This window comes from Ovis canadensis, chromosome 12 (genome assembly GCF_042477335.2).
Source record: "Ovis canadensis isolate MfBH-ARS-UI-01 breed Bighorn chromosome 12, ARS-UI_OviCan_v2, whole genome shotgun sequence".
Classification (NCBI taxonomy): domain Eukaryota; kingdom Metazoa; phylum Chordata; class Mammalia; order Artiodactyla; family Bovidae; genus Ovis; species Ovis canadensis.
Genome location: NC_091256.1, coordinates 61,864,382 through 61,883,103, shown reverse-complemented (window position 1 = coordinate 61,883,103; position 18,722 = coordinate 61,864,382). Strand labels below are relative to the sequence as shown.

Genomic DNA, 18,722 nt, shown 5'->3' with positions numbered 1-18,722 from the left:
CCAGGGTACACACTTGCTCCAGCCCCGGCCATCCTGGCCCCTCCCCACTTCAGTGCATTAAGAAACCCTGGTTGTACCTCAGGCTGCTGGGTGCCCTTTCATCGAGTCTCCTCTTGATCCCAGCTGGGCGGCCCCAAGACCCAATCCGGGGTGGCCATCGCCATCTTACTGGGCAGCATTGGATGGTGTCTGGTCTCTAATACTGCCTGGTAATGATGACGCTGGGGCCCTGCTCGCAGCGACGGGGCCGCCCTCCCGCAGCTTGGCCCGCCCTACCCTCTCTGCCCAAGGCCCCACACTGCCACAGCCCCTGACACCCACAGTCAGCTGGCCCACGCAGTCCTGCCCAGTGGCTTCCAGATGCAGCTCCAAGGCAGCAAGTTGACCTGGGCAGGCCCCTCCCCCAGGTCCAGACGTGTCTGCGCCCCTTCTGGGTCCCTAGAATCAAAGGCTTCCTGCAGCTGCACCGGGCCCGCCCCCAGTGATCAGCAGTGGGACAGGCGGGTGTCCGGGCCCTGCCCATGGCACCCAAGCAGGTGCTGCTGCCACCACACCTGCAGGTGTGGGTGGGACAGAGCACAGCAAAGGCTTTGGGGGGTGAAGGCCCAGCTGAGCCCAGCTGGGTGGGCCACCCTGCAGACCAGCAACACCTCCAGCCTTGGCCCCGGGTCTTGGGAAAGTGAGGGACAGCAGGCAGGCCTCCCCACCTCCACTGGGCCCTGCCTGCAGGGGGTGAAGCACCCACATCCGTCCCACGTCCTCGGGCCGAGGTACACCGGGGCCTCTGTGGACATCTTACCGGACAGTGCTGGATTTCTCGGCTCGACTCTAACACTGTCTGGTAACGATGTTCAAAGGTGACCCACCACCTGCCGGGAAGTGGCCCAAGGACACGCGGTCCTGAGCTCCTGGACCCCAGAGCTGGGCTGAGGCCTGGTCAACCAGGGGCAGGCAAACAGCCTGTCTCAACTCTGCAGGCCGGCCCAACCAGGGAGACTGCTGCCAAGTCCAGGTGCAGGGCCGGTTCTGCCACATTGGGGCCTTCGGGGCTCCCCAAGAAACCCAGGACACTTGGACCTGGGAAGGGCCACCAGCCAGCAGGTGGCCCTGGGGAGTCCTGGCCTCTCGCCACACATCTGTGGCTGAGCCTAGGTTCTTTTCACAGAGCGGCCAGCAGGCACGTCAGGCCACACAAGGAAATGGCCTTCTGGATGGTACAGAGCTGGCAGCCCTCACCTTCCCTTCCCAGACTGGCCCATCTACCACACAGAGTCAGATGTCCACTATAGGTGTCCAGGGCCCCCAACACATCGCCACTATCCAGGCCCTGCCCTCAGAGGTCCCAGGCAGCTGGGGCTGTGGGCGGTGGCCTCTTGCTCCACAAAGGAGGCCACACTCCCTCAGGCCCCTGGGGCCGCAGGGAGCACAGGATGCATCCGGGCGCCCAGTGCAGTGGACATTCCGTGCTGCTCTCCCCCCCAACCCCCGCAGCCTCGTAGGCGAGACTGGGAACATTGTCCCAAATTGCTGAGGCCAGGATGGCCCTTTATTTTATCGTTCTGATCTGAAGCCAGGACACCCACCCCAGACCCACTCAGCACAGGCACTGTGGCAGCCCTTCTGCTCTGGACCCCAGTGGCTCTCGCAGGGGAGGAGGGTCTGCCCAGCCCTGCTGTTATTCATTAACTGGCTGAGAGCCGTTCAGGAAGCCGCAGGGTGCCACAGCCACCTTGACCTGGGATCCAGAGCAGGGAAGCCAGACTGCTCCCCAGCTGTGCTCTCAAACACATGTGCCTGCAGGGCCACTCTGAAGACTTCAGGAAAGCTCTCCTCGGGGTGATCCTGGGCTGGGCCACCGGGCCTCCTGGGGCCTCTCCACTGACTAGGAGGCTCCAGGGGTCCTGCCGTCCAGCTGAATCCTCCTGCTTTCTCAAGGTGCCGCAGGGCCGGTAGTGGGCGAAGCCCAGCCCCTCCCAGAAGGGCCACCGGACGAGACTGCCTGCACCAAAGCCTGCCGATGGGCGTCTTACCAGACACGGTTAGATCTGGTCCTTCTGTCTAATACTGTCTGGTAATGCCGTCCATCCCCGGCCTCATCACCGCCACAGGAGGTCCCTCACCAATGCTGGGTGGAGGGGGGGCCAGGAGCCATGGGTCCCAGCAGTGCTACACTTCCGCCCAGGCCCAGGCCACACCTGACGCCCCAGCCCTGGGACCCCCAGAGGGCTTTCTGTCACAGACACAATGGACTGTTGGTGTAATAAAGCATGGGGGCTCCTGTTCAGCTCAGGTGCACTGGCGATAGGCTCATACTGCTGGCGCTGCCACTGGGCCATGAGAGCCCTGGGCTGCAGCAGCCACATCCCTGGAGCCCCCCAGGAGCCTCTCCAGGGAGGCACCCTAATCGTATGCCAGGCAGTGGTGGGGGATGAGGAGTACAGGATAGAAGCAACTCCAACTCCCTGTGCCCCTAGAGACACCCCAGGCTGCCCTCCCCAACCCCAGGTGGCACCAGGATCCTGAGGGTGCTGGCCTTCCTCCCCTGGGTCCCCATAGGCCTGACTTGGCTCTTGGGTGATCGAAGGCCTCTCCAGGTACCAGGCCATCACACCCCATACCCAGGTACCGCTGGAAGGCCTGGTGGTCCTGCCCCCTCCCCTCTGCTCCACATCCAGACATCATCTGTCTACAGTGTTTGCCAGTCCCACTCGCAGCCTCATGGCTGTGCCCCCAGAGCCTCTTCCTTCCCTGAGAATTCTAAGCAGGCCCTAGGGTCCCAGTCCATGGCTGATGCCTCTGACCCAGGCTCTGCGGCCAGAGTCAGGGTAGAAGGGCCCTTCTCTCTGTCCCTCCCTCCCTCCTCAGTGACCACTCTTTCCTGAGTGCCCTCGGAAAGCCAGTGCAGCTCCAGACACACTGGGGATAGGGGAGGAGTGTCCCTGAGAAGGAGCCACAGACAGCGAGAAGGCTCTGGGCAGGGCATGCGGTCTGCAGGGCTGCTGGTGCTGCAGCAGCCGGAGAAGTAGAGGGGCTGCAGGGGTGGGGTGGGGGAGGCGGAAGTGGGGGTACAGCAGGGGTGGGGGGCAGGGTGGAGGGGCTGCAGGGGTGGGGTGGGGGAGGCGGAAGTGGGGGTACAGCAGGGGCGGGGGCAGGGTGGAGGGGCTGCAGGGGTTGAGGTTGGGGAGGCGGAAGTGGGGGTACAGCAGGGGCGGGAGGGCAGGGTGGAGGGGCTGCAGGGGTTGGGGTGGGGGAGGCGGAAGTGGGGGTACAGCAGGGGCGGGGGGCAGGGTGGAGGGGCTGCAGGGGTTGGGGTGGGGGAGGCGGAAGTGGGGGTACAGCAGGGGCGGGGGGGCAGGGTGGAGGGGCTGCAGGGGTGGAGGTGGGGGAGGCGGAAGTGGGGGTACAGCAGGGGCGGGGGCCAGGGTGGAGGGGCTGCAGGGGTGGGGTGGGGGGTAAGGGGTGGGGGTGCTCAGGAAGGCCTCTCTGAGCAGAGGGACCCAGAGGCCAGAGGCTGCATGGGGGCCACTAAGGAGGCTTTCCAGCCCCGGCAAAGGTGCCAGTTCCCTGTAGGAGGCCGGGAAGACCCTCAACTACCACAGCAGGAGGGGCACTGGGCCTTTTCCCAGAGAGGGGCTGACTATCCCCTACTGTCCTCAGGGTACTCAGCCCTTAGGGTACTCAGCCCAAGCACAGCCAGGCCTGAGGAGAGGGGAGAGGTATCTGCCCTGCAAGGCTAGCCAGTTCATGCTGGGCTGCCTTGCTCCAGGTTGTAGATGTGACCAATGGCCCAGCCCTGGGCTGTTGTGGGAAAGGCTGCCGCCAGGCTGGCTCCCTCACCAGCTTCAAGTTACAAGGCAGTTTTTGAGTCTGAGCTCTTGGTGTCACCACATGGGCAGGGGGCTGCCTCCTGAGAACCCATGAGGAGCCACCAGAGGAGCAGGGAGGTGGGCTGGCCCAGCCCCTAGAGTCTGGGTCTCTAGAAATGAAGGGATGGAGGCATGGGCTCCTGGGGAGGACAGACTTCCAAAAGTCTTTGCTCGGGCCAGTGGGAAGACTGAGCGGACTGCAGGTGACCAGGGGCCCCCCTGCACACCCAAGGGTACTTGTCCCCTGCAGGCCCAGGCAAGGGCCCACCACCCTGAGGTCAGGATGCCCCTCAGACAATAGCTCAGCTAGGGGAGCTCTCCCCGCTCCCACAGACTAACTCTCGGGCAAAGGGATTTCAGACCACAGTCCAGCAGAACTGAGCCCTGAGGCCACCAGTGCCTGGCACAGGCAGCACACAGCTGAGGGCGCATCAGTCTCTGAGAGGAGTCAGGAGGAGGGACTTGGGCACATTAATTTCCTGGGGTGGCCACAGCAAACTACACAAACTTGGTAGCTTAAAACAACGAAAGTGACTTCTCTCATGGTCCCAGAGGCCGGAAGTCAGAAGTCCAGGTATGAGCAGGGTCCCTCTTGCCTCTTCTGGCCTCTGGGGCTCCAGGTGTCCCCAGGCTTGTGGCCACAGGGCTTGTGGCCCTCTGGCCACTGCCCACCTTCCACTGGCTTCTCCCCTCTGTGTCTCCTGCTCCCTGCCTCCCTCTCACAAGGACACTGGTTGCTGGATTTAGGGCCCATCAGATAATCACATCTGCCAAGACCATTTCTCCAAGTGAGGTCACATCCCTAGGTTCTGGGCCTTAGGACGTGGACACACACTGCAGGGGGCTGCCGTCCACCCTACAGGAAGCAAGTGAAGGCACTCTAAGGGGAGACGCCCTGGTGACCCATGCAAAGCATGGTGCAGGGTGGAGGAAGAGGCCGTGCAGGGCAGCCAGAGGCCCTCCCACCGCCCCTGGACTCCCAGACCTGGCTGTCAGCCCCATCTACCCTTGCGGAGGCATGGGTCTGCAAAGCCCCACTTTTCATTTTGTTAAGTGAGGGCTCCACGTGCTGAGGCTGTGGTGAGCGGAAGTGAAGGGTAGCAGCTGAAGCACAGTGGGTCAGGCCTGTGGTCTGGGCATAGACTTGGGGATCTTGAGAAGGCTCAGGAATGACCCTGGAGGATGGAGGACCCGGATGGAGGACCCGGATGGCGGCTGTGCCTGTAACGCCCCTCTTCCAACCTCAGTCATTCCCTGCCCCCACCCCCGGGCCAGCCTCCAGCCCCTCCCCATCCACCTGCTCACCTCTGGGCCACTGGGTCGTGGTTGCTGGGAGACAGTTGCCTGGTCACCACTGTTGTTTTCCGGGCAGAGGGCTCACACCACCTTATGGGGCAGGTAAGAGGGACAGGCAGGCCACAGTGGGGTCCTGGCTGGGCATGAAGGCTGGAGCCAGCTGTGCTGTGGCCCCTACCTGGCCCCGCAGCCCCCAGGAGCCCTGTGGGTCCTCTAAGACTCTGTCCAGGAGTATAAGGGAGGGGAGGGAGAAGAGGGGAGGAGGGGCCTGGCTGGGCAGAGCCCCCTCTGAAGAGGGCCCAAGCACCCAGGGCCATAGGATGAGGAACAGAGACACCCAGGCCAGGCTGAGCAGGGCAGGCCTCCCGGGGGTGGCAGCTCCTTAGGACCAGCTGCTTTGCTCAAGACCAGGTCTGTCTCTCTGGACCAAACCCCAAAAGGATGGCCTCCTAAAATCCACAGGGACCCACATCCCCCAAACAGCTTAGCCCTGGCCAGAAAGCACCAGCCGGATGAGCAAAGTCAGCACTCCCAAGCGCCCATGTGGCCAAGCGTATATCTGGGGATGGGCCCAGTAGGGCATGGTGGCATCTCATTTCTTGGACGTTTCCTTCAGCTTCATTCACCAAGGTCTTCCACTCATCACACCAGGGTGCCGTTTCCTGCTGGTCTTTTTACCTGACCAGGTAAATGGCTTCTTTAAAAGTTCATTATAAAGTTGGGTTTCCACTGACGGTCCCTGCTCTGCTGCAGCCGTCTTGGGAGCCCTGGTGCCATCCTGCCCGTGGGGCCGCGGCTGCCCAAGCTGCATCGCCAGTGATAACATTCCCTGAACATCTTCCAGCAAAAGCTTTCTATTTAGAATGAGTCTGTTAGAGAGATTCTGAGAAAGGTGATTGTGGGGACATCCCCCAGTGGTCCAGTGGTTAAGGTTTCCCCTACCAACCCAAGAGTTGTGGGTTTGATTCCTGGTCCAGGAACTAAGATCTCGCATGCTGTGCAGTAAGGCAAAAAAAAAAAAAAAAAAAAAAGGGTAATTGCTCAACAAAGGCTCTGGGAGCTGGAGCTGTGATCCCCCTGACCCCTCCCACAACCCCACCAGCCATGTCCTGTAGCCCAGGGACACCACAGTCATCACATGTGTGCATGTCCAGGGTAGGGGTTCTTCTTAATCTTTGTTCATTTGAATGACAAGAAACTGTAATTTGTGGCCTGTTTAATTCTTTGCAGAAGAAATAAAATATACAGAGTGAAGACAGGCCAGAGGTCCAGGCTTACAAGGCTTGTTCTGAAACCCATGCCTTCATGCCCAATTCTGGGCTCCTGTTTCTGGCAGCGTCCACTGCTGCGTCCAGATGACACGCAGAAGTTAGCCAGTGCTGGGCTGCGGGGCCGGGGGCTCCCTCCACACCCCCATGTTCACACGATAACTCCCAGCAATACTCCCTGGGGGTGGCCACTGCTGGCACCAGCCTGGCATTCCCATCCTGTCATCATGCAGGCCCTCCTGGAACACGGGGGACGAGGCAGGTATCTGCACATGTCACGTGTAGGAACTGTCTTCACAGCAACCCCCTCAACTCTCTCTCAGGTGGGGAAACCGAGGCACAGAGCAACAGCCCAGAGAGCCCCAGCATCTTGTCCCCAGACCTCCAGCCACACTGGGCTGGCTGCAGAGCCTTACCTCCTGATTTGAGACTTCTCAAGGCTCTTTCCTTGTATTCTTCTTTCCAACCCACTCCCCTGCCTTGATCTTCCCACAAGGCTGTACTGCGTTTTTAATTCTTATGAGCTGCTCCACCTTGTCTGTCCTCTTGTGCTAACCGTCCAGCCCTCTTCTCGGGTGAGGATGGCAGTCCTACCCTGGCATGTCGCTAGGGCCACGTCCCTGTGCCTTCTGCCCACCCTCGCCACCCAGCCACCCTCTCCTCTCCTCTGAGCCTGACTGTGCAGCTGCTATTTCTATGTGTCAACCTCCTGCTCACATCTGGGGTGGGGGGCCTCTGCAAGGTGTCCGTTGACCCAGTACCTGCTCAGGTGAGAGTGCTGGGGGGTAGTACTGCCCGTCCTCCTCTTGGGGGCCTCTATCCCCAGAAGGTTTGGGTCTCAGGCAACGTGGGGACACATACACACCATAAGCACCCTCCCTGCTCTCAGCAGGCACCACTCCCCACCCCAGTCATGCTGGGCGGGGTCAGCCCCACTAAGGAGACCTCTCATTCTGGGTGGGGCAGGGCTGGGAAGGGGGCTCAAGGTTGTCCACACGGCTTGGCCAAAGGCCGAGACCCTCCCTGCATCCAGCCACTGCCCAGCCCCCATCACTAGGTTGACAGCTGTTTCCAGTTTACCCTCTTCTGTCCTAAATGGGGACAAAGGTCTTGGTCAGCATCTCTAGGGTGACCAGTTGGTTTGTTTGCAAAGCGACTGTCCTCTTTGGAGGAGCCTCTCTGTGCCTGCCCACACTCTAGGCTGCTGGCCTTTCCACTGCTTGTGGCTCTTCAGTTTCGGAAAACCCTAGCCTCCCGAGCAGCCCCCAAACTGGGAAGGACCTGTCAAGGAATAGCTAAAATTCCCTAAAATGTTCCCATCTCAGCCACTCAAGAAAGGTGCCCCAGGGAGGCATCGTTCTAGGGGCAGGGCCCACAGCCCCACTGACCCTGGGAGGGGCCCGCTGAAGGCCGTTCCCCCCCAGCCCCACAGGCCTGACAGCAGCCCTCCTTACAGCCGCCCCCGCAGCCGAGTGCAGAGACGCCGACCTCCGACGAACCATCCCTGCAGGGGAGGACTCACCCCAGACAGACAGGATGCAGAGAAGGCCCTGCCCTCAAGGGGCACCCAGCCCCACAGTCACCACAGAGACCGGAACCAGACCGGAGTCCAGCACTCCAGGCAGCACCCCTCCCCGCACAGGGCGGGCCTGACCGGGTGCCCAGTTCAAGGGCTAGGACCACAGGTTACCCGCAGGGCCCGCAGAGGTGTGGGGGCCATGTCCTCCCAGAGGTACCCCTGCCCAGGTACCCCAGCATCTGTGGCCCGCAGCCACACCCACTTTCTCCACCGCCGAGGACCACCCCCTCGGACCCAAGTCAGCACAAAGAGAGGCAAGCGGTCAAGGATGGCAGGGATCCGGTGGGGCCACACCCGGGCACCAGGTGAATACAGCCAGGACCTTCCTGGGGACAGGCACCCCATCCCCAAAAAGGCCTTCTCACAGGGGACAACACAGCTCTGTCCTGGGAGAGGGGCTGGGAGGAAGTCACATGTGGGGTATGGGATCCAGGCTGGCCAAGTAGGGCAGAGACCAGCAGAGTCAGGGTCTGAACAGGCATAAAGAGGGGTCTACCCTGACTGACATGGGTCACCCCTGACATCATGATGGACATTGTGACCCCCACCCTCCTGGGCATGCCCCTGCGTCACGTGTGCCCCCAGCTCCAGCCTCAACCTCAGCCTCTGCCCCCTGCCCTGTTGGTAAGGAGGGACACTGCCCACTCCAGAGGTGGCCCTTGATGATGGTGACTCTCCCCCATTTCCTGGGAGGCCCTCTGGGCCTGAGATGGGCAGAGATGGGCCGAGATGGCTGGGGGACTGCCCAGGGGCTCCGGCCAGATTCTGAGTGAATGCTCTCCCCTCCATTTGAACCTATATTGTTCACAGGCTGGGCCCATGAGAGACCCATGGGGAGCCACGGAGAGGAGGGGCTCCTGCATCAGCTAAGCCAGCAGGACCAAGATGCAGGTGGGCTCGGGCAAGGCTCATCAGGGGGCAGGAAAGCTGTCAGGTGGGCCAGAGGCTCTGACTTCCCACCTGCCCACAGAGCTGGACGACTCTGAAGCCATCAGGCCCCAGGCCACCCTCCTGGAGAAGCACTTTCTGGAGGGGGAGAAGCAGCCACCCAGTACTGGGCAGGGCCCCTTCTTCTACATCGGAGGGACCAACGGGGCCTCCATGTGAGTGGGGCCTCAATCCAGGCCCTGTCCCACCACCCCCAGGCCCTACCCAGCCTTGCTCCCTGGCTCCGCGGCCCCCAGGTAAACACTGACCCTTCCTTACAGAATCAGCTCCTACTGCAAGAGCAAGGGCTGGCGGCGCATCCAGGATAGCCGGCGGGAAGACTACAAGCTCAAGTGGTGTGAGGTTAAGTGCAGAGACACCTACTGCAACTTCCGGGAAGGTAGGGGTAGGGCCGGGCTCACCGGGCGGCCCTCAAACACGGGGGTGCCACCGCGTGCTGCCCGGGCTCTGTTCTGCCAGGCAAGCAGCTGTTGTACCAGCTCCCCAACAACAAGCTCCTCACCACCAAGATTGGGCTGCTCAGCGCCCTGAGGGAGCACTCGAGAGTCCTGAGCAAGACCAGCAAGCCAGCCCCCTGCGCACAGACCAAGTGAGCCACCCTGCCCCCCACCCCTGGCACCCACTCACCCAGCTGCACACCCCCACTCGATGGGTTAGTCGCTGGTCCTGACCACCCTCCACTTAGTCTGTCCACCCACCTGCTTTCCCACTGACCCAGCTAATCTGTCTCCCCCTCAACACCGACCAGCATCCCACCTACCCACCCCATGGCCTCAGTGGTCCTCACACGCCCACCACAGAGCCACCCACTGGCATCCTATACTGTCTCCACTGCCCGCCACACCCTGGCTGTCCACCGCACAGCCATTCCTGCCCCATGGCCTACCCATGCCATGTGCCCAAATTGTCACTCACCTGTCCACTCCACACCCACTCACTGCCCAGCCACTAACAAGCCTGCCCACTCACCCAAACAACCAGCCACCATCTGGTCGTCAAGGCCATCTTTACATTCTCATGTCCAGCTGTCCACCTCCACCATTTCTGTCAGCAGCCCTGGACCATTGCCCTGTAGGCATCTGTCTATCCACCACACCACACACACCACCAGGCTACCCCCACCCACGTCCCACCTCTCGACATCCCCATCCATTCTCCACACACGGAGCAGCCACTCAAGTCAGGTCCTGTGTCCCCCTGGGGTGCAGATCTGGAAAGGACATGATACCCGCCCTGGAACAGCTCCTGTGGACCAGCTCAGGACACCTGGGGCCATAGAGGTAGACGCACTCAGCCACTCTGCCCTAAACTAAAGGTCGGCCTGGAGGTCCATGAAAGGGCTGAAAGGCATCCCAGGCCAGGGGATCCGTGCCGACCACTCACTGCAAGCTGGTCACTGTCCTGGCCTGGAGATCCAGCTCTGAACTGACCACTCCCGAAGGCCTAAGAGCTGGGAGGTGGGAGGGGTCGGAGGCAGGTGAGGCAGCCTGCAGAGAAGCCAGGTGTGCCCGAGTTGGCTAGGGAACAGAAGGTGCAAAGGTTCTGCAGAGGGAAGAGCTGGGGTGGCAGATATGTGTTAGAGGACGCCAAAAGCTGCAGGGGTGCCTGGAGCCCAGTCCCACTGGAAACTCTCCCTCCAAACCACCCCCCCACACACACCCAGATCAGGCCCCTGGAATGGTCAGCCAAGCTGTGGGGAGGGGACAACCCTCCCAGTGACTTCCCCACCCCCTCCTTCCCCAGGGTCCTGAAAATGGAAGACTTTTTCCCAGAGACGTACCGTCTGGACATCAGGGACGAGAGGGAGGCTTTCTTCACCCTCTTTGATGGTGAGAAGTCACTGGATGCCAGGCCCACTCTGGGGAGACCGGTGCAGGGCTGGACCAAGGCGGGAATGTGATTAGGGCAGGGCCAAGGTCCTGGCGAGATTGAGGTGGGGGCATAGTCAGGGAGGGGAAGGGTGGAGCCAACCTGGGTGAGGACAGGGCTAGTACTAAGGTGATGCCAGGGAGGTGTCATGGCTGGACCTTAGTGGAGGTTAAAGCCTGGCAGGCTCCAGGCCATGGCTAGGAGGAGTGTGGGCAGGGCTGTGACTGGGAGAGCAGTCAGGGCTGGGAAGGGTGGGGCAGGGCAGGGTCTGGCCCGAAGGCTCAGATGGCTCTCTCTGCAGAAACCCAAATGTGGATCTGCAAGCCCACAGCCTCCAACCAGGGCAAAGGCATCTTTCTGCTCCGGAACCAAGAGGAAGTCACCACCCTCCAGGCCAAGACCCAGAGCATCGAGGATGACCCCATCTACCGCAAGATGCCATTCCGGGCGCCCCAGGCGCGGGTCGTGCAGAGGTTTTGCTCATGGGCCCCATGAGGGGCGTTGATTGGGTGGGGCTGACCCAAGCCCACTGGTGCCTGTGAGGGTCCGTGGGGGTCACAGGTCCCACAGAGGAGTTCTTCAAAGTGGAAGGTTCAGTGCCCCAAGCTGGGCTTCTGTGTAGCTAGGAAGGGTGGGGTTTCTCCTGCTGTCAGGGCTGGAAGAAAATGTCCTGCACACACCACCCCCGACAACACACACCACAGGCCCTTGGACAGTGCGGAGCAGGGGGCGCTCGGTCAGCTGTGCCCTGACCTGGGTCCTGCACACTGAGCTGCAGTAAAGCCCAGCCTCTCCCCCATTCCTCCTCAGCCAGCTGCAGCCTTCAGGCCCTCGGGCAGAGCTGACCCCCGTCCTGGGCTCCCTCTGCCTCTGGGTGAGGTCCAGACCCTCAGCCTCACACCGGGGGCACAGTCCAGCCTCAGAAAGTTCCCTTTGGACTTCCCTCTCCACCAGTGGGGCCTCATTTCTGCCACAACTGCTCTCAGTCACTGTAAGCAGTGCTTCCAGCCTCTGGGTCTCCAGACCTCAGCGCTCTCCACTGGGATATCCCTCCTTGTCGCTCCAAAAGCACCCGCCCTTTAAAGCCCAAGGTCATCCCTGCCTCCTCCTCCAGACAGTCTTCCCTGACCATGGGGCCAACCAGCTTCTGCCTCCCCAACTCCTAACAAGAGCTGTGTCCTGGGGTACCCCAGTTATACACCGGCAAGCTGAGCTCTAGGAGCCAGGCCCTCCTCCCCAGTTCCCTGACCTGTTCAGGCTCAGAAATGTCCCCTGATGAGGGGACATTACACTCAACTGGAATAGGGGAACCAGAGCTCACAGCTGAGGCAGGTGGCAGGGGTGCTGGGGAACTAAGAGGTCCAGGTGGGGACCTGGGCCAGGCTGACCGCACCTCCCCAGGTACATCAAGAACCCGCTGCTGCTGGATGGGAAGAAGTTTGATGTGCGCTCCTACCTGCTCATCGCCTGCGCCATGCCCTACATGGTCTTCTTCGGCCACGGCTATGCTCGCCTCACCCTCGGCCTTTATGATCCCCATTCCAGCGACCTCAGTGGCCATTTAACCAACCAGGTAGATGTGCTGCACAGATGCAGCCTTGGACAAAATCGCTGTTCAAGAATGCAGACAAGAACCCAGCTGTAGACACGGCCCAGGCTTGGAGGTGGCCCTGCCTGCGGTCAGCAATGCCTCTCACCTTCAGCTACAGCGGGCACCCTGTGAAAGGACTGAGAGCCATGCGCCACCCCCCACCCCAGCTTGTCTCCCTTTGGGTGTGGATCAGGCATCTCTGGGTGTGGAACAGGCACCGCAGGGGTGGGAACAGAGGATGAGGGTCTTGGTGAGGACCTCAGTGCAGAGATGCTTAAGGGCAGCAATCTCCAAGGAAGGATATCAATGGGATGTGTCTGGGCAGCGGCCCCCCAGGGGGATCTGGGGGGGCTTCTCAAGGGTAGGAGTTGCTGGGGGAGGGTCTTAGGCAGCACAGCCAGCCCAGGGCATCTAGGAGAAGCAGGCCCCCTGTGGGGGTGTGGCAGCATCAGGGTGATGCTCTCCATCGGGGCCTCTGTGGGGGACGGGCCTTCAGGCGCTGCCCTTCCTCCCCAGTTCATGCAGAAGAAAAGTCCCCTGTATGTGCTGCTCAAGGAGGACACGGTGTGGAGCATGGAGCACCTCAACCGTTACATCAACGACAAGTTCCACAAGACCAGGGGCCTCCCGCGAGACTGGGTCTTCACCACCTTCACGGTTTGTGTGTGCCCCGCCCACTCGGTGAGGGGAAGGGATGCGGGTCAGTACTGGGGTAGGGGGTGCTGGGCCACAGGCAGGTCCCTGGGCGGGGCTGCCTCTGGGTGTGCCCACAGCAGTTGGCTCTAAGAGTCCTCTCCTGTCCCTTTCTCAGACGGATCATTCACGCAAAACAAAGGTCACCCTGTGAAAGTGCACAGTTCAGTGGTTTTCAGTGGATTCATAGAGTTGAATGATGATCACCACCTTCTGATTCCAGAACACTGTCATCTCCCACTGCCCTCCCCAGCCCCTGGCAACCACTAGTCCACTCTCTGTCCCCATGCATCTCCCTGTTCTGGACATGTCACGTCAATGGGATCAAACAACATGTGGGTTTTCCTGGCTTCTTTCACTGAGCATAAACATTTTCAAGATTCCTTTTTATGACTGAATAATATTTCATTGTGTAAATGGACCATGATTTGTTTGGATAAATGTTCATCAGTTGATAGACATTTGGGTTGTTTTTACTTTTTGTCAGTCATGAGTAACACTGCTATGAGTATTCACATACATGTGTTAACAGGTATTTCAGTTCTCTTGGATGCAGGTCTAGGAAGGGAACTGCATGGTTGCATGGTCCCTCTTATGTTGACCTTTTTGAGGAACTGCCAACATTTCCCACAGTGGCTGCAATTGCTCCCACTCCCACCAGCAATGTCTGATGGTTCCACTTTCTCTGTATCCTTGCCCATACTTACCATCTTTCTAATAGTTGCCCAGTGGGTATACAGGAGTATTATCTCATTAAGGGGTTGATTTGCATTTTTCTAATGATAATGATATTGAGCATCTTCTCGTGTACTTAGCCATTTCTGTATCTTCTTTAGAAAACTTTCTGTTACCTCCGTTGTCCACTCTTTCTTTGTTAGGCTGTGCATGCTTGTCTAGTCACTTCAGTTATATCTGACTTTTTGCAACCCTGTGGACTGTAGCCCACCAGGGTCCTCTGTCCATGGGATTCTCCAGGCAAGAATACTGGAGTGGGTTGCTGCGCCCTCCTCCAAGGGGTCTTCCTGACTGAGGGATCAAACCCATATCTTTTGCATCTTCTGCATTGGCAGGCAGATTCTTTACCACTAGCACCACCTGGGGAGTCCCTGTTAGGCTGTAGAGCTCTTTATATATTGACTGCTAGACCCTTATCAGATTGTGATTTGCAAATATTGTCTCCTGTGAGTTCTCTTTTCACTTTCTTGATAATGTCCTTTTTCATTTGTTTCACAACTTGCAGGATCTTAGTTCCCAAACTAAGGGTTTAACCCATGCCCTCAGCAACGGAAGTACAGAATCTCAACCACCAGACCACCAGGGGATTCCTGATAAGGTCCTTTTTTGCACAAAAGTTTTAAATTTGTGTGAAGTGCAATTTATCTATTTTTCTTTGGTTATTCATGCTTTGGTGTCATATTTAAGAATCCACTGCCAAATCCAAGTTGTAAAGATACATCTGCAGCTTCTTCTAAAAGTCCTATATTTCAACTGAGTTAATTATTGTGTATGGGGTGAGCTAAGCGTCCAGCTGCAGTCTCTTGTGTGTAGCTACTCCATTGTCCCAGGACCATCTGTCAGACTGTTCTTGGCAAAGTTTTGAAAATCAATTGACCATATATATATATATGTTTATTTCCAGACTCTTAAGTCTATTTTTATTGATGTGTATGTCTGTCTTTAAGCCAGCACCATACTGTTTGAATTGCTGTAGCTTCATTCTCTTTCTCTTTTTTGGGGGTGGGGGGGAGTGGGGGGCGTGGGGGGTGGGGCTGTGCTATGAGGCACGCAGGAATCCTACTTCCCTGACAAAGGATCAAACCTATGCCCCCAGCATTGGAAACTTGGGAGTCTTAACCACTGGACCTCCAGGAAGTCCCTCATGTGTTGACTGAATCATTCTTGCATTTCTGGGATAGATCTCACTCAGACATAGCCTATTGTCCTTTAAATATGCTCCTGAATTGGATTTCCGAGTACTTCGTTTAGCATTTGTGTATACCCTCATAAGCAATGTTGGTCCACAGCATTATTGTCTATTTGGTTTTGAACATGTTCCCTTCTATTCTATATTTGTAGTTTGTGAAGCATGCTGTGCTAGTTGCTCAGTTGTGTCTGACTCTTTGCAATCCCACGGACTGTAGCCCACCAAGATCCTCTGTCCATGGAGTTCTCCAGGCAAGAATACTGGAGTTAGTAGCCATCCTCTTCTCCAGGAGATATTCCTGATCCAAGGATCAAACCCAGGTCTCTTGCTTTACAGGCAGATTCTTTACCATCTGAACCACCAGGGAGCCCTTAAATATTTGGAAGAATTCACCAGTCAGGCCACCTTATTGTGGACTTTTTTTTGTGGGAAGGATTATTTATATTATTATTACTAACTCAACCTTTATTTGTTAGAGGTAACTAAGATTATTTCTTCCTGGGTCAAGTTTATCAGTTTGTCTTTCCAGGAATTTTTCCATTTCTTCTAAGTTACCTAATTTGTTTGGAATATAGGTCACTCGTATTTTACCAACAATTATAATCCTTTTCATAATCATTCTCATCTTTATGTAAAGTCTTTCTTGAAAAAATTTTTTTTTTACTCTTTTGGCCACACCACATGGCGTATTATATCATAGTTCCCTGACATTGAAAGTGTAAGTGTTAGTCACTCACTCATGTCCAACTCTTCGAAAACCCATGGACTATAGCCCACCAGGCTCCTCTGTCCATGAAATTTTCCAGGCAAGAATACTGGAGTGGGTTGCCATGTCTTTCTCCAGGGGATCTTTCTGAGCCAGGGATCGAACCTGGGTCTCCTGCATTGAGGGCAGACCACTGTCTGAGCCACCAGGGCCAGGTATCAAACCCATGCCCCTGCACTGGCAGCATAGAGTCTTAACCACTGCACTACCAGGAAAGCTCCAAGGTCTTTCTTTCTGGATTTTAGTAATTTAAGTCTTCTTTCCTCTTTTTCTTGGTCAGTTTAGCTAAGGGTTTGTCAGTTTTGTTGATTTTTTCAAAGAGCCAGTTTTTGGTTTCATTGATTTTCTCTATTGCTTTCTATTCTCTAATTCCACTTATATCCACTCTAATTTTTACTATTTCCTTCCTTCTACTTGCTTTGAGTTTACTTTTCTTTTTTTTTCTTAGGGTTGAAGATTGAGTTATTGATTTAATTTGAGATCTTTCTTCCTGTTTAATGTAGGCATTTACAGTCATAAATTTCCCTCTGAGCACTGCTTTTACTGCATCCCATAAGATTTTGTGCATTCTGCTTTCATTTGTTGCTTAAGAGTGTTATCTTCCACACATTTGTGAATTTTTAAATTTTCTTTCTCCTATTGATTTCTAATTTTTTTCCATTGTGGTCAGAAAACATACTTTGCATGATTTCAACCCTTCAAAAAGTATTGAAACTTGTTTCATGTTTTTTGTTTTAGCTGCACTGAGTCTTCATTGCTGAGTGAGGACTTTCTCTACTTGCAGCGAGTGGGGGCTACTCTTTGTTGTGATGCACAACATTGTGCATCAAAGTCATTGTGGTGACTTCTCTTGTTGCAGAGTACAGGCTCTAGGGCACAGACTCAGTAGCTGTGGTGTATAGATTTAGTTGCCTGTTGGCATGTGGGATCTTCCTGGTTCAGAGATCAAACCCATGTCCTCTGCTTTGGCAGATGGATTCTTAACCACCGGACCACCAGCAAAGTCCCTATATGTATTTTTTTTTTTCGAAGTCCCTATTTTATGTTTCAACATACTGTCTATCCTAAAAAATGTTCCATGCACACTGGAGAAGAATGTATAGCCTGCTGTTAAGTGGCGTGTTCTATAGATATCTTTCAGGGTAGGTGATTTATAGTGTTGCTCAAATCTTGTATTTACTTATTGATCTTATGTATAGCTGTTCTATCATTGAAAATGGCATAATGAAGCCTCCAACTATTATTATTGAATTGTCTATTTCTTTCAATTCTGACAGTTTTTGCTTCATATATTTTTAGGCTCTGTTGTTAGGTGCATGTATAATTATTACATATTCTTGATTTATCATTAGAAAATATTCTCTTTTTTCTTAATGTCTTCAATTTTCATGTTAAACTCTATTTTCTCTGATATTTGTACAGATGTTCCAGCTCCCTTTTGGTTACTTTTTGCCTGATATATCTTTTTTTCATTCTTTGACTTTCAACCTATCTTTGTCTTAGAATCTAAGGTGAGTCTCATAGAAAGCATATGGGGGGTGGGGGGATGCATTCTATGAATCTTTGTCTTTTATTGGAAAGCTTAATCCATTTACATTTAATTTAATTACTGATAAGTTAGGATTTATATCTGCTCTTTTGCTATTTTCTATATATCTTATATCTTTTTGTTTGTTTCTCCATTACTGCCGACTTTTGTGTTAAATATTTTCTAGTGTACTATTTCTAGTATTTCTTTTACTACACATTTTTGACTTATTTTCTTATTGGTGCCCTTGGGATTACCATTAACATCTTAATTTAAAACTATCTAGTTTGGATTCAAACCAAGTTAATTTCAATAGTTTGTTGTTTGTTTTTTTTTTTAATTTTTTCCTGTATAGCTCTATCTCTTCATTTATGCTGTTACTGTCACAAATTACAACTCCTTAAATTGTATGTCCATCAGCATAGATTCATAGTTATTGCTTTATGCAATTGTCTTTTAAATAAAACAGAAGGAAAAAGGCAATTACCAAAAAAATGAATGTGTAATGTCTTTTATATTTAACTATGTACTTATAAAACAATGGAAACAGTGACAGACTTTATTTTCTTGGGCTCCAAAATCACTGCAGATGGTGACTGCAGCCATGAAATTAAAAGACACTTACTCCTTAGAAGAAAAGCTATGACCAAACTAGACAGTATGTTAAAGAGGAGAGACATTACTTTGCTGACAAAGGTCCATCTAGTCAAAGCTATGGTTTTTCCAGTAGTTGTGTATGGATGTGAGAGTTGGACCATAAAGAAAGCTGAGCACCAAAGAATTGATGCTTTTGAACTGTGGTGTTGGAGAAGACTCTTCAGAGTCCCTTGGACTGCAAGGAGACCCAACTAGTCAATCCTAAAGGAAATCTGTCCTGAATATTCATTGGAAGGACTGATGCTGAAGCTGAACCTCCAACACTTTGGCCACCTGATGCGAAGAACGGACTCATCAGAAAAGACACTGATGCTGGGAAAGATTGAAGGCAAGAGGAGAACGGGACAACAGAGGATGAGATGGTTGGATGGCATCACTGATTTGATGGACATGAGTTTGAGCAAGCTCCAGGAGTTGGTGATGGACAGGGAAGCCTGGCATGCTGCATGCAGTCCATGGAGCTGCAGAGTCGGACACAACTGAGCGACTGAACTGAACTGATGTAATTACTTCATGGATGCTCTTAATTTCTTAATGTGAATTCAAATTATTGTCTAGTGTCCTCTCATTTCAGTCTGAAGGACTGTAGAAATGTTCTACTACTGATAATCTATGTTTTTTTAAATTTGGGAAGGTCTTAATTTCTTTTTTATTTTTGAAGGATAATTTTGCTGAATATACAATTCTTGGTTGACAGTTTTATTTTTCTTTCAGTATTTTGAATATGTCAACCCACT

At 54.8% G+C, this 18,722-nt stretch overlaps 1 protein-coding gene across 3 annotated transcripts in view; it reads left to right on the top strand.

Moving 5' to 3' along the window:
* TTLL10 (tubulin tyrosine ligase like 10) overlaps positions 1-18,722 on the top strand; it is a 51,835-nt gene that overhangs the window by 28,317 nt on the left and 4,796 nt on the right. For 2 of the 3 annotated variants that reach the window (XM_069544892.1, XM_069544891.1), the window contains exons 1-9: positions 7,676-8,314; positions 8,820-8,900; positions 8,980-9,112; positions 9,218-9,336; positions 9,417-9,546; positions 10,701-10,786; positions 11,128-11,299; positions 12,228-12,399; positions 12,934-13,074. In XM_069544892.1, coding sequence (XP_069400993.1) covers positions 7,741-8,314; positions 8,820-8,900; positions 8,980-9,112; positions 9,218-9,336; positions 9,417-9,546; positions 10,701-10,786; positions 11,128-11,299; positions 12,228-12,399; positions 12,934-13,074 — 1,608 coding nt within the window. In that variant the 5' untranslated portion in view covers positions 7,676-7,740. Of the gene's footprint in view, positions 1-7,675; positions 8,315-8,819; positions 8,901-8,979; positions 9,113-9,217; positions 9,337-9,416; positions 9,547-10,700; positions 10,787-11,127; positions 11,300-12,227; positions 12,400-12,933; positions 13,075-18,722 lie in introns of those variants that run through there. The other variant, XM_069544894.1, reaches the window with a different exon arrangement.